The following is a 13678-nucleotide window of genomic DNA, read 5'->3' as shown; positions in this document are numbered from 1 at the left end:
CAGAACTTTGAGCCGTTTTTTCTAAGTACCAGCAGACCAGATGCAGATCTGTATATAAGATATGTGTCTTTGTTTCCAGGTGAATCGGTTTGAGCAGTTTAACATCAACTACGCCAACGAGAAACTTCAGGAGTACTTCAACAAGCATATATTTTCCCTGGAGCAGCTAGAGTACAACAGGTGCACTTCTACATACAGTATATCTATATAAACAAATATAAAATATCTTTTACTAGTTAGTTAGTGAGTTAATTAGATCATACAACTAAAATACAACTTTAATGGATCAAATAAAAGCATTAGGTCCAAACAGTAATCTATATATAATACAATTCTGTCACCACATGAACAAAATTACTAACCAAAAAGTTCGTGTTCCAGCATTTTATCTTGGCGTTTGACAGTAGACTAGTAATAATGATAATAATAACTTTGTTTATCTGTTTATAAACAGAGTTACAAAGTGCTTAACAGTAAAAAAAGTAAGTAGATACAAGAACACAGAATGAGAACAATAAACCCATGAGGAGTATAGAAAAATAAAACCAAAACAGGATAAAACATAGTTAGAATTTAAGGAAAGGCCTTCCAATAAAAGTGACTTTTAAGAAGTGATACAGAGCTGTCGTTCAGTCTTTATGCCAAATTAGCACAGATATTCAGGTGGCGTACAACTCCGTCTTCCTCATTTTAATGCAACCATGCAGTCATTCTAAGAGATATTCAGGTTGTGTGTCTGTCTGAGGATCAGTGTTTTGTTCAGTTTGTGCAGGTTATGCAGTGATATGAATTTAAATAAATACTGTACACCAGTTTTCCATTTATGATTGTTTGGGTTTACTCTCCACAGGGAAGGTGTCCAGTGGGACGCCATTGATTGGATGGACAATGCAGAGTGTCTTGACCTTATAGAGAAGGTAGGAAATAAACAGTGTTAAAAATTATAATAACATCAGTTAGTGCAGCGAATGTTTCAAAATCTTTCAACTTAATATCTTCTCAGCATCTGGCCAGGAAGTTGAATTGTTGGCCAAAAACAGTCCTGTTCACTTTAACAGAACGATTTACTTCGGCACCAAATTTAACAGACTTTTCTCATTCAGAGTTGAGGTAAAGTTAGTTAAAATAAAAGCTACCTCTCTGTCAGTTAAGAGCCGTGTTGGGCGCCTGCCTCAGATGCTGTCTGGAAGCTGATCTAATAAAATTGGACTGATGGCTTAGAAAGTGGTGCTGATTTCATCAAGCTGATGCAATAACATGATGTTTCTTTCCCCTCTGTCTTAGAAACTGGGCTTGTTGGCATTAGTGAATGAAGAGAGTCGATTCCCCAAAGGAACAGACTTCACTTTGCTGGAGAAGTTGCACAGCAGACACTCTGTGGGTTATTTACACACACAAACTGCATGCATTATTAAAAAAATGTGCTGTGCTGGTATTAAACGTCACATTATATTTTATTTTTTGTACTATTTTCCTGTTTTCTCTAGACAAACCCTTACTATGTCAAGCCCAGACTTGCTGACCATCAGTTCGGCATCAAACATTATGCTGGGGAGGTACATAAGCGAATCACTTCATGTCATATATGTTATTGTGTGAAGTCTGGGAAATTTATAATGAACCTGTCTGCCTTGTTCAGGTCCTGTATGATGTTAGGGGGATCCTGGAGAAGAACAGAGACACCTTCAGAGACGACATCCTAAACATGCTCAAAGACAGCAGGCAGGACATTCATTTTTGAGCTCATATGAATCTTTGATGCAAATTCATTCTACTTATTTTAAAGACTAGGTGAAAACCATGATCCAAACCATATAGTCAACTTTTCAGGCCCTGAAAAGATATAGAAATGTGTTTCTGACAATGTCTGATTGGCTTTGAAAAAAGTGGCAAAAATCAAATAGGTCTGATAATTTAATTCCTCAAAAAACTGCAAAAACACATCTACAATCTAATCAAGAAATGTCAAGTTTTTACCCGCTAGCAATATAATGTGAGTTATATTGCTAGCGGTTAATACTTGACATTTGACAACAGTTAATACTTTTCTGAAAATGTCTTTGTTTTTCAAGAATCAGCTGCAGTTGATTTCTGTTTTTCTTTCTTAAGTTGATCAGCATCAGTATTTCCACTAAAATAACTTATCAGATGTGTAATCCATTGTTTTTCTGCTGCCTCTCAGACTGGACTTCATCTATGACTTGTTTGAGAAGGTCGGCAGCAGGAACAATGAGGAGAAGATGGGAACAGCCAGACGCAAACCTACTGTGAGCTCCCAGTTCAGGGTGAGTGATGCAAGCAGTTTAAGATGATTAGGTACCAAACATAACAACCAACTTGTAACAAAGGGTGTAAAGGTCAACGCCACAGGGAGCTGAGAGAATAGTTATGGATAAAAGGAAGTGCTTAGTCTAAAATTAATGAAAATGCACACCATATTTTCCCAGAGCTCAGGGCACACCTTCACATGTCCTGTTTTGTTCGACACACAGTGTAAAACCCAAAGATATTCACTTTATAGTGATATAAAACAGAGAAAATCAGCAAATTCTCACATTTTAAGAAACTGGAAATTTCCTTGATAAATAACTTGTTTATCAAAATGGTTGGCGATTAGTTTTCTGTCGCTCAACTAATAGATTAATTGAGTAATTGGTAAAAACCCTACTGAGACACAAGGACTGAAGATTAACTCTGATTGTGTTTTCCTTTTATACATGTAACGGTCATTGAAGGAGTTTCTATGGTCATTTTGTTCACTGCCATGCGAAAGAAATGAAAGAAAGATTTTTTTATTTTCTTTCTCTGTCTCCTCAGGACTCGCTCCATGCTCTCATGGCCACTCTGAGTGTATCCAACCCTTTCTTTATTCGCTGCATTAAGCCCAACATGAAAAAGGTCAGCCTGTCTCTGTCTCACACCTCTATCGTTTCTCAGATTCACATCAATACTGTCTCAGAGCCTGATTGACAATCACCTAATTAAGTATCAGTTAAATTAGGGGTTCAAGCCGCGAAGGGGCTGAAACCCTATTGTGTTTGTGCTGTCTTATTATTATTATTATTATTTGTCTTAGTCTGCGGCTCAAATTGCCATGAGCTGGAATAAGCTAGAAAACAAAACTTGGCCCAATAACTGGAAAGGATGCGCATGTGCTTCCACAGAAATATGAGCCTAATCGGCCACATGGTGGCACTGTAATTAAGGCCCCAAAATGCAATTTTGAACAGGCCACGCCCCTACACCGTAAGTCTGACTGACTTGAAATTTCTCTCACAAGTCCAGCTCAATGTGCTCTACAAAGAAGCCTCTTGGACCACTAAAGTCTACCTAACTAGATTTTCCGCCATTTTGAAATTTTTGGAAAACACATTTTGACATCTCCTCCTAAACCGTAGGTCCGACACTACCAAATTTCGGTGGATCATCATTGGACGAACCTTATCAAAAGTTGTAATAAAGCTCGTTGATATCTTATTTAGTTTTCAAGATATTGACCAATGAACAAAGGGGCGTGGCTCAGCACATAAATAGACCAAAGTCAACAAATGCTGGGCCAATCATCACAAAACTTACAGGATATGTCCACATAAGTACCTGAAACATACCCTGAAAGTTTCATTCAAATCAACCACTAGGGGGGTGCTACAATGGCAAAAAACTGGGCGTGGCATAACACAAATCAGAATTTGTTTGTTTTCTTCGTTCTGTTTATGAAAATGCAAAAAAGGGAGATTTCACTGCTTTTGTCACATCTAGGCCACATTTGACCAGGTCCAGCTCAAAAGCTTTTAACTTCTAACGGTATGTGTTGGCCCGAACCCCGGATTTGCCGCTAGCGGCTATATTGTTAAATAATGTTTCTTATTTTACTTGTAGAATCCAAATGTGTTTGACCCAGAGGTCGTCCTGAACCAGCTGAGGTATTCTGGGATGTTGGAGACTGTGAAGATCCGTCGGGCTGGGTTCCCCGTCCGCAGAACTTTCAAAGATTTCCTCTCTCGGTGAGTATCTCTGTGTGTCTCTGAATTTTTACCCTTTAAAATATTACATTCCTCTTTTGTTGTCTGTCACACTTTGTCCTCTTTCTTTTCTGCCTGCCAGGTATAAGATCATTCTGAAAGACAAAGTACCAACAGCAGCAGATGATAAGAAGAGAAGCACAGACCTCCTAACCAAATATGACAAGACCAAGAAAGAGTGGCAGTTTGGCAAGACCAAGGTAAGATAAGATTTAGTAGTTTTTGGTAACACGTCTTTCAGACTCTAGAAAGCTATCGTGACACATATGACAGAAGTTTTGAACCACCACCACTAGTAACATTATCTGTCATTTAATAGGTTTTCTCTACATTAACTTAGACGTCTTCCTGGTAACCCTTCACCTTTGTCCTGCAGGTGTTTATGAAAGAGTCTCTGGAGCAGCGTTTAGAGAAAGACAGGGATGAAGTCCGACGCCAAGCTGCCATGATAATTCGAGCCCATCTACTAACTTTCTCTGCCAAGTAAGACCCTCCTAATAGGAACAGAAATTTTAGGCATTCATGTACAAGGTTGTACCTCTGTAACGGCTACAAAAGGTATGTGGGCTGATTCTTATTCACTGTGTTTTTTTCCGTTTTGTCCACAGGAAGCACTTCAAGTGTGTACGTGCCAGCGTCGTCACCCTCCAGAAACATTTCAGAAAGCACATCCAACGCAGACGGTTCGTGAAGCAGCGTAAAGCGGCGCTGGTGCTGCAGAGACACAGGCGAGGTCAGGTGGCGCGTTCTCGATTTCGAAAACTCAGAGAGGAGAAGAAGAAGAAGGAGGAAGAACAGAAGAAGATAGAGGAGGGAGAGAAGAAGATGCCGGGTGAAGGGGAGCAGGAGGAAGCGAATGAAGGAGATGAGAAAAAGGATAAATTGTCAGAGGAAAAGGCTGCTTCTTCAGTGCGTCAAGTTTAGATTTTTTCATAGTCTCACTGGGGATATTGCAACTCATTCTCCTCCCTTTGATTTACAGAATAATGCAAATTTTTCTAAAATGCCATTTTTAACATATGTGATACTTAATATATCCTTTCCCTCCTCTCTTCCCCTCTAGGACGAGGCCCGGCAGATGGAGGAGATCCTGCAGCTGGAGCGAGAGATCGAGCGCTTGCAGAAGAAGAGAGAGGACGAGGTGTCCCAGCTGTGTGAGTCCTCCAAACAGGAGCTGCAGCTGCGCCGGGATGCTGAGCTCAAACGGATGAAGAAGGAGGCGTCCCGCAAGGCCACGGAGCTCATTGACCTCCTGAACTTCGGAGGCGTGGATCCTTCACTGGGAGCAGCCGCAGCCGCAGCCGCAGCCAAACCTGCTGCAGAGGTGAGCGCTCCAAAAGCTGCAAGTGCCACCAGAAGTGCACCCAAAGAAGAGGAGGTGGATGAGGGGTTTCATGCTGAGGAGGAGTGCATCCCTCTCCCTGACTTCCCTCCTCCTGCTGAGACAGATGCTCCTTTGGATCAGGAGATATTTGCTCACCTCCCACCTCCTCCGCCTGCTTTTGCAGAGGGAACAGTGCCTCCTGCGCCACCTACTCCACCTCCTCTGCCCACAGACGGTGTGCCTGTTGCTGGAATTCCTCCCCCTCCTCCTCTTCTTCCACCTGAAAATGGCTCCATCGTCCCTCCTCCTCCTCCACCACCACCACCTCCACCTCCCCCAGGAGAGGGGGAGAAGAAAGAGGGAGCCAAGGCAGAGCCAGAGAGGAAGGTGAGCATGGTAGAGAGTCTGGGCGACGGGGAGGAGCCGATCTACAGCATGCCGGCCGACACAGAGTCTGATTACGACCAGGAGGAGGAGGAGGGGTCCGTCAACGCCGGAGATGACAGCTCTGTATCAGGGAGCAACCGCGGGAGCACCGCCGTGGCGGATGAGGAGCACCCGAGGAAGTCGACCTGCACCAACGCCAGCATCGAGTCCTACAGAGGCAGCTCCGACTCTGTGAGGACACACACTCACACGCATGCACGCAGATATGTATGAGCAGCTGAACAGTGAAATGCTTTTGAAATTTTGCTCAGTATTGTTAAAAAATCTGATAATGTAATGCACTTAAACATTTGTCCTGTTCATTTGTTATTATATACAAAAAAAAACTGATGTTATTGTATGATGTTGCAGTATGCAGACAGTGACGACGAACATGATGGCATGATGGACACTGATGAAGAAGTGACTAATGGCAGAGTGACCTTGTTTAATGGGAATGGGCCACCATATTTCCACGGCTACCTCTACATGAAGGGTGGGTATATATTATTTGTGTTTTTTTCTAAAGATGGCTTTCACTGTCAGTAATTTTGTTCTCTGTTCCTTCAGCTGGTCTGATGATCCCATGGAGGAGGCGTTGGTGTGTGTTGAAGGATGAAACCTTCATGTGGTTCCGGTCCAAACAAGAGTCTCTCAAGTCTGGCTGGCTCTACAAGAAGGGAGGAGGCCTCTCCACTCTCTCACGGAGGTTGTTGTAGTTGTTACTGAGTGTAGCCTGCATGCTAATTAAATCAAACTCCATACCACATCTCTGTTGGAAGTGCTGTCAACAAGAACAATGTTGATTTGAAAACCTCATAAAGTAGTTTTGTAGTTGTCCATGGGTTAATAAGATCCTACAAACCTTCAAAATCGTTTAAAAAGTAAAAATTACAAGAGTTCAAAATGCACATTCAACTAACTTAAAGCACTGCTTTTCTTCTTAACTCTTTAAAAACCAATGTAATGTTTGGCTGGTTGATGCATGGTGGCTTGATTGTTAGAATGAATAAGCCCCTGTGTCCTGTTGAGGTGTTCATATGTATGTCTAACCCAATGCTTTGAACCCTCTGCAGTGCTGAAAGACTCCAGTGTCCTACTCAAGCTGATGTCCTGAGATTTTTCTTTTCTTAGTTATTAATCTAATTTAAAAAAGTAAAAAGCTGATAATTTCAAATATATTTAGAGTAGAAGTCACTGAGTTACTTTTTGGAAAAGAGGACATTGTTTGATGCTTGTTTTGGTTTGGTACACATAACACACTTGTTCCAAATATTCACAAAACAAAAAAAAGAAGAAAAACAAAAGACAATCCAACATGGGACCTGGACATGCAGAAACAAAAATGGTATGCATAAAATTGAAACATGACTCAGAATAAAAAGTTAATATAACTTATTTCCATAGAGGTCCTGGAAGTTGTCTTTGTGAATGCGTGATCTTTATGAATTGAAAAGGCAAACTAGATTAACATTTTAAAATAACGTAACCAGATTATTATTACTATACAATCAAAAAGATAATTCAGAAACCTAAAGTACATTAAAAAAGCTTTTAAATTGCGCTAACTAGTTTCTTCCACCCTTGTATAGATGTATTTACAGTGTGTCAGAAGTATTCTATAAAAAAGAAGCTAATTCGCTTTGTATAACAGATAGAAATGGAGTCCAATATGTATCATTTATAGAGTCACATACACCTTTATAATGTCTAGAGTGGATTGTCTTGGCCTTCATTTTTATTGTCTCATTTGACCTCAGAAACTGGAAGATGCGCTGGTTTGTACTGAGGGATAGCAAGCTGATGTACTACGACAACGACAGTGAGGAGAAGCTGAAGGGAACCATCGACATCCGAGCTGCCAAGTAAGATTTCTAGGAAGCTTCAGTGCCAAAAAAACCTCCCTTCTCTGTTTTCTAGAGAACAGCTGCATCTCTCAGACGTGTGTACTGTTTGTGTTTTAACAGGGAGATCGTGGATAATCATGAAAAGGAGAATGCTCTGAACATTGTGACAGATGAGAGGACCTATCAGGTGTTTGCTGAGTCACCAGAGGATGCAAGGTGTGGTGGAGACTTGAGTGATTTTGTAGAAAACAGCAACAAGTTACTATTTGTATTTCAGTAGATTCATATACTCTAACTTCTGACTGTCTTTCTGTGCAGTGGGTGGTTTAATGTGCTCAGTAAGGTGCGTGTGTGCACTCCTGAGCAGCTGCTGGAGATGTCCCATGAACAGGCCAACCCAAAGAACGCTGTGGTCAGTCTCTCAAAACAAGATAACAATAACTTTTAAGTGTTTAAGTTATTCCTCTGTCACACTTAAAAATTGTATGGCTTTTATTGTGCAATGTGCATTTTTATTTTTATCCAAAGTTCATGGCCTGATCTTAAAAATGGCTCCCTAAAGTTAAGTTCACTTTGTAATTGCTAACTGTAGAAGCAATAGTGCACCATTATCGTTTTAAACGGTTCTCCTCTCCTCCCCCTTCTTTCGTCCTTTAGGGAACTCTTGATGTGGGGCTGATTGACTCTGTTTGTGCTTCAGACAACCCTGATCGGTAAGTTGGTCATCAAAAAGAAAGGAAATGCTGATTCACTTTACATGGTCGAGGACCATTTTATTCTTTGTTCATGTTTTTCAAATTGATTGAATTTTTCAGCAGAAGATAATAAGCTTTGGTTTTGGTGTCAGTTCCGCCAAATGAAAGAGAGCTGATTTCTCCAAGCATACATGGAAAAATCTATTGTAGAAAATGCAATCTATCCATTGTAGTGTAGTGTCAATAGACCATGATGCAATGTGGCTATAGCTTGCCTTTCAAAATTAAACTTTTTAAAAACTACATTTGAACATATGACACACAACAGACCTGTTGTCTCTATGTTTCTCTTACCTGGAAAACTGGAAAACTCAAAATGCTGTCACTGTCCATCTTATTTATACAACCCTTAAGAATCCTTAAGTATCTGAAGGTGGATTTTCTTCATTTGACCTTTGCAGGCCCAACTCCTTTGTCATCATTACGGCCAACCGTGTGATCCACTGCAACAGTGACACACCGGAGGAGATGCATCACTGGATCAGTCTGCTGCAGAAACCCAAAGGAGACGCCAGGATAGATGGGCAGGAGTTCCTTGTCAGAGGTGGGCATGGATGTTTTGGGCATATGTGTAAACCTTCACATGTACTTTTCTATTGGAGGATTTCATTACTCTTTAGGAATTGTTTGAATATTATAAGGCATAAAATAGGGTCAGTAATAGATGGTGATACATATAAAGTTGGGAGCTTAGAAGAGGTAGTCAGTTAACTTAATATATAGCCTATTTACCATTTCAAATATAAGTGAAAAAGTGGACAAAATGTGGTCAAGTATGTGTAATAAAATGTTTTTAGAGACTTTTTAGAGAGCATTGTAATTTTCAAAAGAATATGTTATCAAGTATTTAAAATCACATGTTGTGAGATATTTTGGTAAAAATGTATCATCCATTTTATATCTGAAAATGAGAAATTGTGGCCTTGTGGGAAATTTCTTTAAACATTTTTTTTCAAACCATTGAATGATTGCCCATCCCTTCTGTTACTGTGATAAAACATCACATTCTTCCTTGTCTTTTCGCCTCTTTCCCTCCTCTCTCTCTTCTTGCCTCGTCATCTTTCAGGTTGGCTCCAAAAGGAGATGAAGACGAATGCTAAGAGCACCTCCCTGAAGCTGAAGAAGCGCTGGTTTGTTTTGACCCACAACTCCCTGGATTACTACAAGAGCTCAGAGCGAAACTCCTCCAAGATGGGAACTCTGGTCCTTAACTCCCTCTGCTCCATCATTCAGCCGGATGAAAGAGTGCACAGGGAGACAGGTGAGGAAAGAGAAACGAAGGAAAAAGGCAGAAAGGGCAAATTAATTAGGGATTAGACATGAGGTTAGGGACTGGATGTAAAGAGAGGATTCTAGTTTTACAATTATATATATATAAAAAATGTACTGTTAACTGGATTTCATTAAACTAAATAAAGGAGAATGATTATACCTCTGTTATAAAACTTAAGTATCCCCTTAGTGGTAATATTTATTATTTCATTTTCAGGTAATAGATGTTGTAATGAATGTTTTCACAGGTTACTGGAACATCATCGTGTACGGGAGGAAGCATTCCTACCGCCTCTATACCAAGATGCTGAACGAGGCCATGAGGTGGACGGCTGCCATACAGGGAGTCATAGACAGCAAGACCCCTATAGAAACTCCAACTCTGCAGCTCATCAGAGACATCAAGGTAAAACACTCACAGAGGCATTTCCTGTTAAATCTTCATTTTCAAATTCATTATCATAAACTCACTCCAAAGTTGAATTTGATCTCAGGAGAACAGCGTGAACCCAGACATCGTGGAGCAAATGTACAGGAGGAACCCCATCCTCAGATACACTCAGCATCCTCTGCACTCCCCTCTACTGCCGCTCCCTTATGGAGAGGTCACCAGCCGTGAGTAAAACTTAACCTTGGCAACCCACACATGAAAAACAACTCTGACCCAATACCCACAGTGAGGTAGTAGGCAATTGTGTCCTTTGTTTGACATTTGCCAACACACAGTACACATAACCCACACTTGATGCGCACTTTTCCTAATACCCTAGTCTTAACGGGCACTTGGGCACTGTGGCAGTTACCAGAAATAATACCAGAAATTTTCACTTCAGCTGTAGCCTGTGTGCGCTCGTAAAGCCATCTGTGTAAAAGGTTCATCATTCGACACCTTCCAATAAATTGATAACTCACTGAAGAAGAAATGCCATAGTCTTACAGTTGTTTGAATCATATTTTGCTTTGTTTGATGGCACTAATTCACAGACTTCCATACTGACATATATCAAGTGGCTGAATATTAGTTCTAGTATATTTCATTTTATATTACTTTGAACCTCTCACATTGGCATCATATCCTTGCTATGCCATAGTTGTCACCTTTAGTATTATCAATAAGCTACATGTTGTTTTTTCTTCTGTACTGAACCTTTCTCTGTCTTTGTTCACCTTTTTCTTTTTGTCTGCGTGCAGTACAAAGGCAGCAGGGCTATGCCAGTCTGCAGGATGAGGCGGTGCGAGTTTTTAACTCACTGCAGGAAATGGAGACGCTGGCAGACACAGTGCCCATCATTCAGGGCATCCTGCAGACCTGTCAGGACCTGCGCCCTCTCAGGGATGAGGTACTTTATTTGTCAAGAAAAGTCTACTTTATTTTCTTCTCAAATCTCACCAGAAAATGACTTTTGTAAAATTGTTAAAACAGAGTTCAAATTTAATACAGAAACACTGTGGTGTGTAGTGTGAGCTTTATATAAACTTAAGTTAACTGCCAAAAGGAGATTCCAGCAACACTCTCACATGCTGGAAACCATGACAAAAGGACATGTACTAAAAGTGACACCGTAGTAATGATACTATGAGTATTACAAGTATTCCTGGAATGTTCTCTATCCTAGTATTACCTAGTAGTCAATGAAGTGGTGTCTCAAGTTTTTTTCACCAAAACATACAACACAGTGTTTCTGCAGTCTGGCGTGTTTGTTTCAAATGTTGATTAAAACTTCAGATTTCTAAAATCCCCTCCATATTTCTGTTTTTCAGGTATATTGTCAGGTGATCAAGCAGACCAATCATGTGCCTCAGCCTAACAGCCCAGCCAATCGGGCACACTGGCATCTGCTCACCTGCATGAGCTGCACCTTCCTACCCAGTCGAGCCATTCTCAGATACCTCCGCTTCCACCTCAAGAGGTGTGTGTGTGTGTGTCTGCATTATGGAGTGTGCTTTTTTTATATATATAACTCATGGAAATAAATGTGTAATGTGATCTGATTTAGGGTACGTGAGCGCTTTCCCGGCACAGATATCGAGCGCTACGCCAGTTTCATTGGGGAATCCCTGAAGAAGACCAAGACTCGTGAGTTTGTTCCCTCTCAGGAGGAGATCGCCGCCTTGCTGGTGAGACAGGAGATGAGCACCACCGTCTACTGCCACGGGGGAGGCTCCTGCAAGATCTCCATCAATTCCCACACCACAGCGGGAGAGGTGCACATTAAAACACACAAACAAGCATACTGACACGCCATCCTTTCCATCAAACAGCAGTTTCTGAAGGATGGCAGAAAGAAAAATCTAATTTTAAGAGGCATTGCAGTATCTAATGGTTGAATTGCAGTGTGCTGTTACAAACTGGTCAGTGTTTTTGTGTTGCTGCTGCAGGTTGTGGAGAAGCTGATCAGAGGTTTGGCCATGGAGGAGAGCAAGAACCTGTTTTCTCTGTTCGAACACAACGCCTTCACAGACCGAGCTTTGGAGAGCAGAGTGATTGTGGCAGACGTTCTGGCCAAGTTTGAAAGGTATCTCCGGTTCTGTGTACAGTATATAAATGTTTTCATGCAGGATTAATCTGTAATAATTATATCTGCACATATTTCAATTGTTCAGTGTCATATGGTCTAGATACTGGTTTAGATAGGTGTCCATCTGACTAATTATGCTGTTAACAGTATGATGTGGTTGGTTTGATCTGTGTGTGGTAACTCATCCTGGGTCTGCTTTATCTATTTTTTCCAGACTGGCAGGCAGTGAAGAAGAGGAGGAGGAAGGGGAATGGAAACTCTACTTCAAGCTCTACTGCTTCTTGGATGTGGAGAGCATGCCAAAAGAAGGAGTGGAGTTTGCTTTCATGTTTGAGCAGGTGAGCTTCACTGTACAGTGTAGGTGTGAGAAGTAACTTTGTTTAGGCAGGACTAATGCTTTAAATCTTATTACAGACAACAATAAACACAACTGCATGATTGTTGTGGGATAGTTTATTGAGTTACTTTATACAACCATATTTTTATCAAAATACAACATGAATGGATCAACACAAAGAAAATGGGGTTTTATTAATTCTGTCTTTTCCCCACTTATGGCAGCCTAGCAACCCCTTACTAGTTTGTATAAAAGCAATTTCTATAGTCAATACATTGTCTCTTAGAAGTTTTAAACGCACCAGGGAATATCATGTTGAATTAATATATTATATAACAAATTGTTTCCCTTATTAAAGTGTTAACCCTACCCCAGACTTCCTATTTGTGTCCGGCTGTCACATTTTTGCTCTTTCTCTCTCTCAGGCCCATGAATCTCTGATAAGCGGTCACTTCCCTGCCTCAGAGGAGACTTTGCAGCACCTGGCTGCTTTACGTCTCCAGTATCTCCATGGTGACGGGGCAGGTCGCGCTGGGTGGAGCCTGGGAAGCGTTTATCCAATCGGACGTCTCCGCAATCGCATCCTCCACTCCACCAAGCCGGGTGTGGGGGCGGCAGGTGGAGCGGGAGGAGCTGGAGGAGGAGGACCAGGAGATGGGAAGGGCATGGCAGGAGGACAGGGAGGTGTCCCGCCCGGGGCAGAGAAACGAAAGACCCCGAGCTTCCTGGATGGCACCCTGAGAAGAAGCTTTAAGACTGGCTCACTGAAGAAGCAGAAGGTCAGTGGTGGAAGTAAAGTTTTAGCCCATTTACTGCAAAGCATGTGTACTTTATATTACACCTAAGTACTGTGCAACAATGAAGGGCAGATTTTTAAAAGTTATAATGTGTAGTTATAGTGTAATATTGGCAGTAAAGAAAATGTAGACTTATACAAGGATTACAACTCAAGCAAGTTTCATGAGTCTACTAATTTATTTCCATATAGTATGGAAATGAATGGAAACCAATAGCTACTTGTAACCTAAAAATACATCAACTGCAAAGCATGTATTCAAAAATGGTCAGCAAAGATGTTAAGTATAAGTCATTTCTAGTTAAAGAGATAAGACTCACAAACACACAGGTATGGTCCTTTAAAAAGATAGCAATGTCAACATGTAAAAACATACATTT

General features: G+C 41.1%; 1 protein-coding gene across 4 annotated transcripts in view; it reads left to right on the top strand.

Annotated features, from left to right (window-relative positions):
- myo10l1 (myosin X, like 1) overlaps positions 1 to 13678 on the top strand; it is a 56076-nt gene that overhangs the window by 36448 nt on the left and 5950 nt on the right. Inside the window, exons 13-40 of one of the 4 annotated variants that reach the window (XM_044167259.1) lie at positions 80 to 180; positions 851 to 917; positions 1285 to 1377; positions 1488 to 1556; positions 1640 to 1722; positions 2183 to 2285; positions 2818 to 2898; positions 3880 to 4004; positions 4105 to 4222; positions 4399 to 4505; positions 4631 to 4931; positions 5086 to 6000; positions 6145 to 6268; positions 6343 to 6481; positions 7533 to 7637; positions 7740 to 7835; positions 7938 to 8031; positions 8277 to 8332; positions 8776 to 8918; positions 9441 to 9635; positions 9895 to 10052; positions 10141 to 10261; positions 10838 to 10986; positions 11408 to 11556; positions 11644 to 11851; positions 12026 to 12162; positions 12380 to 12503; positions 12928 to 13281. In XM_044167259.1, coding sequence (XP_044023194.1) covers positions 80 to 180; positions 851 to 917; positions 1285 to 1377; positions 1488 to 1556; positions 1640 to 1722; positions 2183 to 2285; positions 2818 to 2898; positions 3880 to 4004; positions 4105 to 4222; positions 4399 to 4505; positions 4631 to 4931; positions 5086 to 6000; positions 6145 to 6268; positions 6343 to 6481; positions 7533 to 7637; positions 7740 to 7835; positions 7938 to 8031; positions 8277 to 8332; positions 8776 to 8918; positions 9441 to 9635; positions 9895 to 10052; positions 10141 to 10261; positions 10838 to 10986; positions 11408 to 11556; positions 11644 to 11851; positions 12026 to 12162; positions 12380 to 12503; positions 12928 to 13281 — 4515 coding nt within the window. Of the gene's footprint in view, positions 1 to 79; positions 181 to 850; positions 918 to 1284; positions 1378 to 1487; positions 1557 to 1639; positions 1723 to 2182; positions 2286 to 2817; positions 2899 to 3879; positions 4005 to 4104; positions 4223 to 4398; positions 4506 to 4630; positions 4932 to 5085; positions 6001 to 6144; positions 6269 to 6342; positions 6485 to 7532; positions 7638 to 7739; positions 7836 to 7937; positions 8032 to 8276; positions 8333 to 8775; positions 8919 to 9440; positions 9636 to 9894; positions 10053 to 10140; positions 10262 to 10837; positions 10987 to 11407; positions 11557 to 11643; positions 11852 to 12025; positions 12163 to 12379; positions 12504 to 12927; positions 13282 to 13678 lie in introns of all 4 variants that reach the window. The other 3 variants (XM_044167258.1, XM_044167261.1, XM_044167260.1) reach the window with 3 other exon arrangements.

Source organism: Siniperca chuatsi, linkage group LG15, assembly GCF_020085105.1.
Source record: "Siniperca chuatsi isolate FFG_IHB_CAS linkage group LG15, ASM2008510v1, whole genome shotgun sequence".
NCBI lineage: Eukaryota > Metazoa > Chordata > Actinopteri > Centrarchiformes > Sinipercidae > Siniperca > Siniperca chuatsi.
The sequence above is the reverse complement of the archived record's forward strand: the minus strand, read 5'-3'. Positions and strand labels throughout refer to the sequence as shown.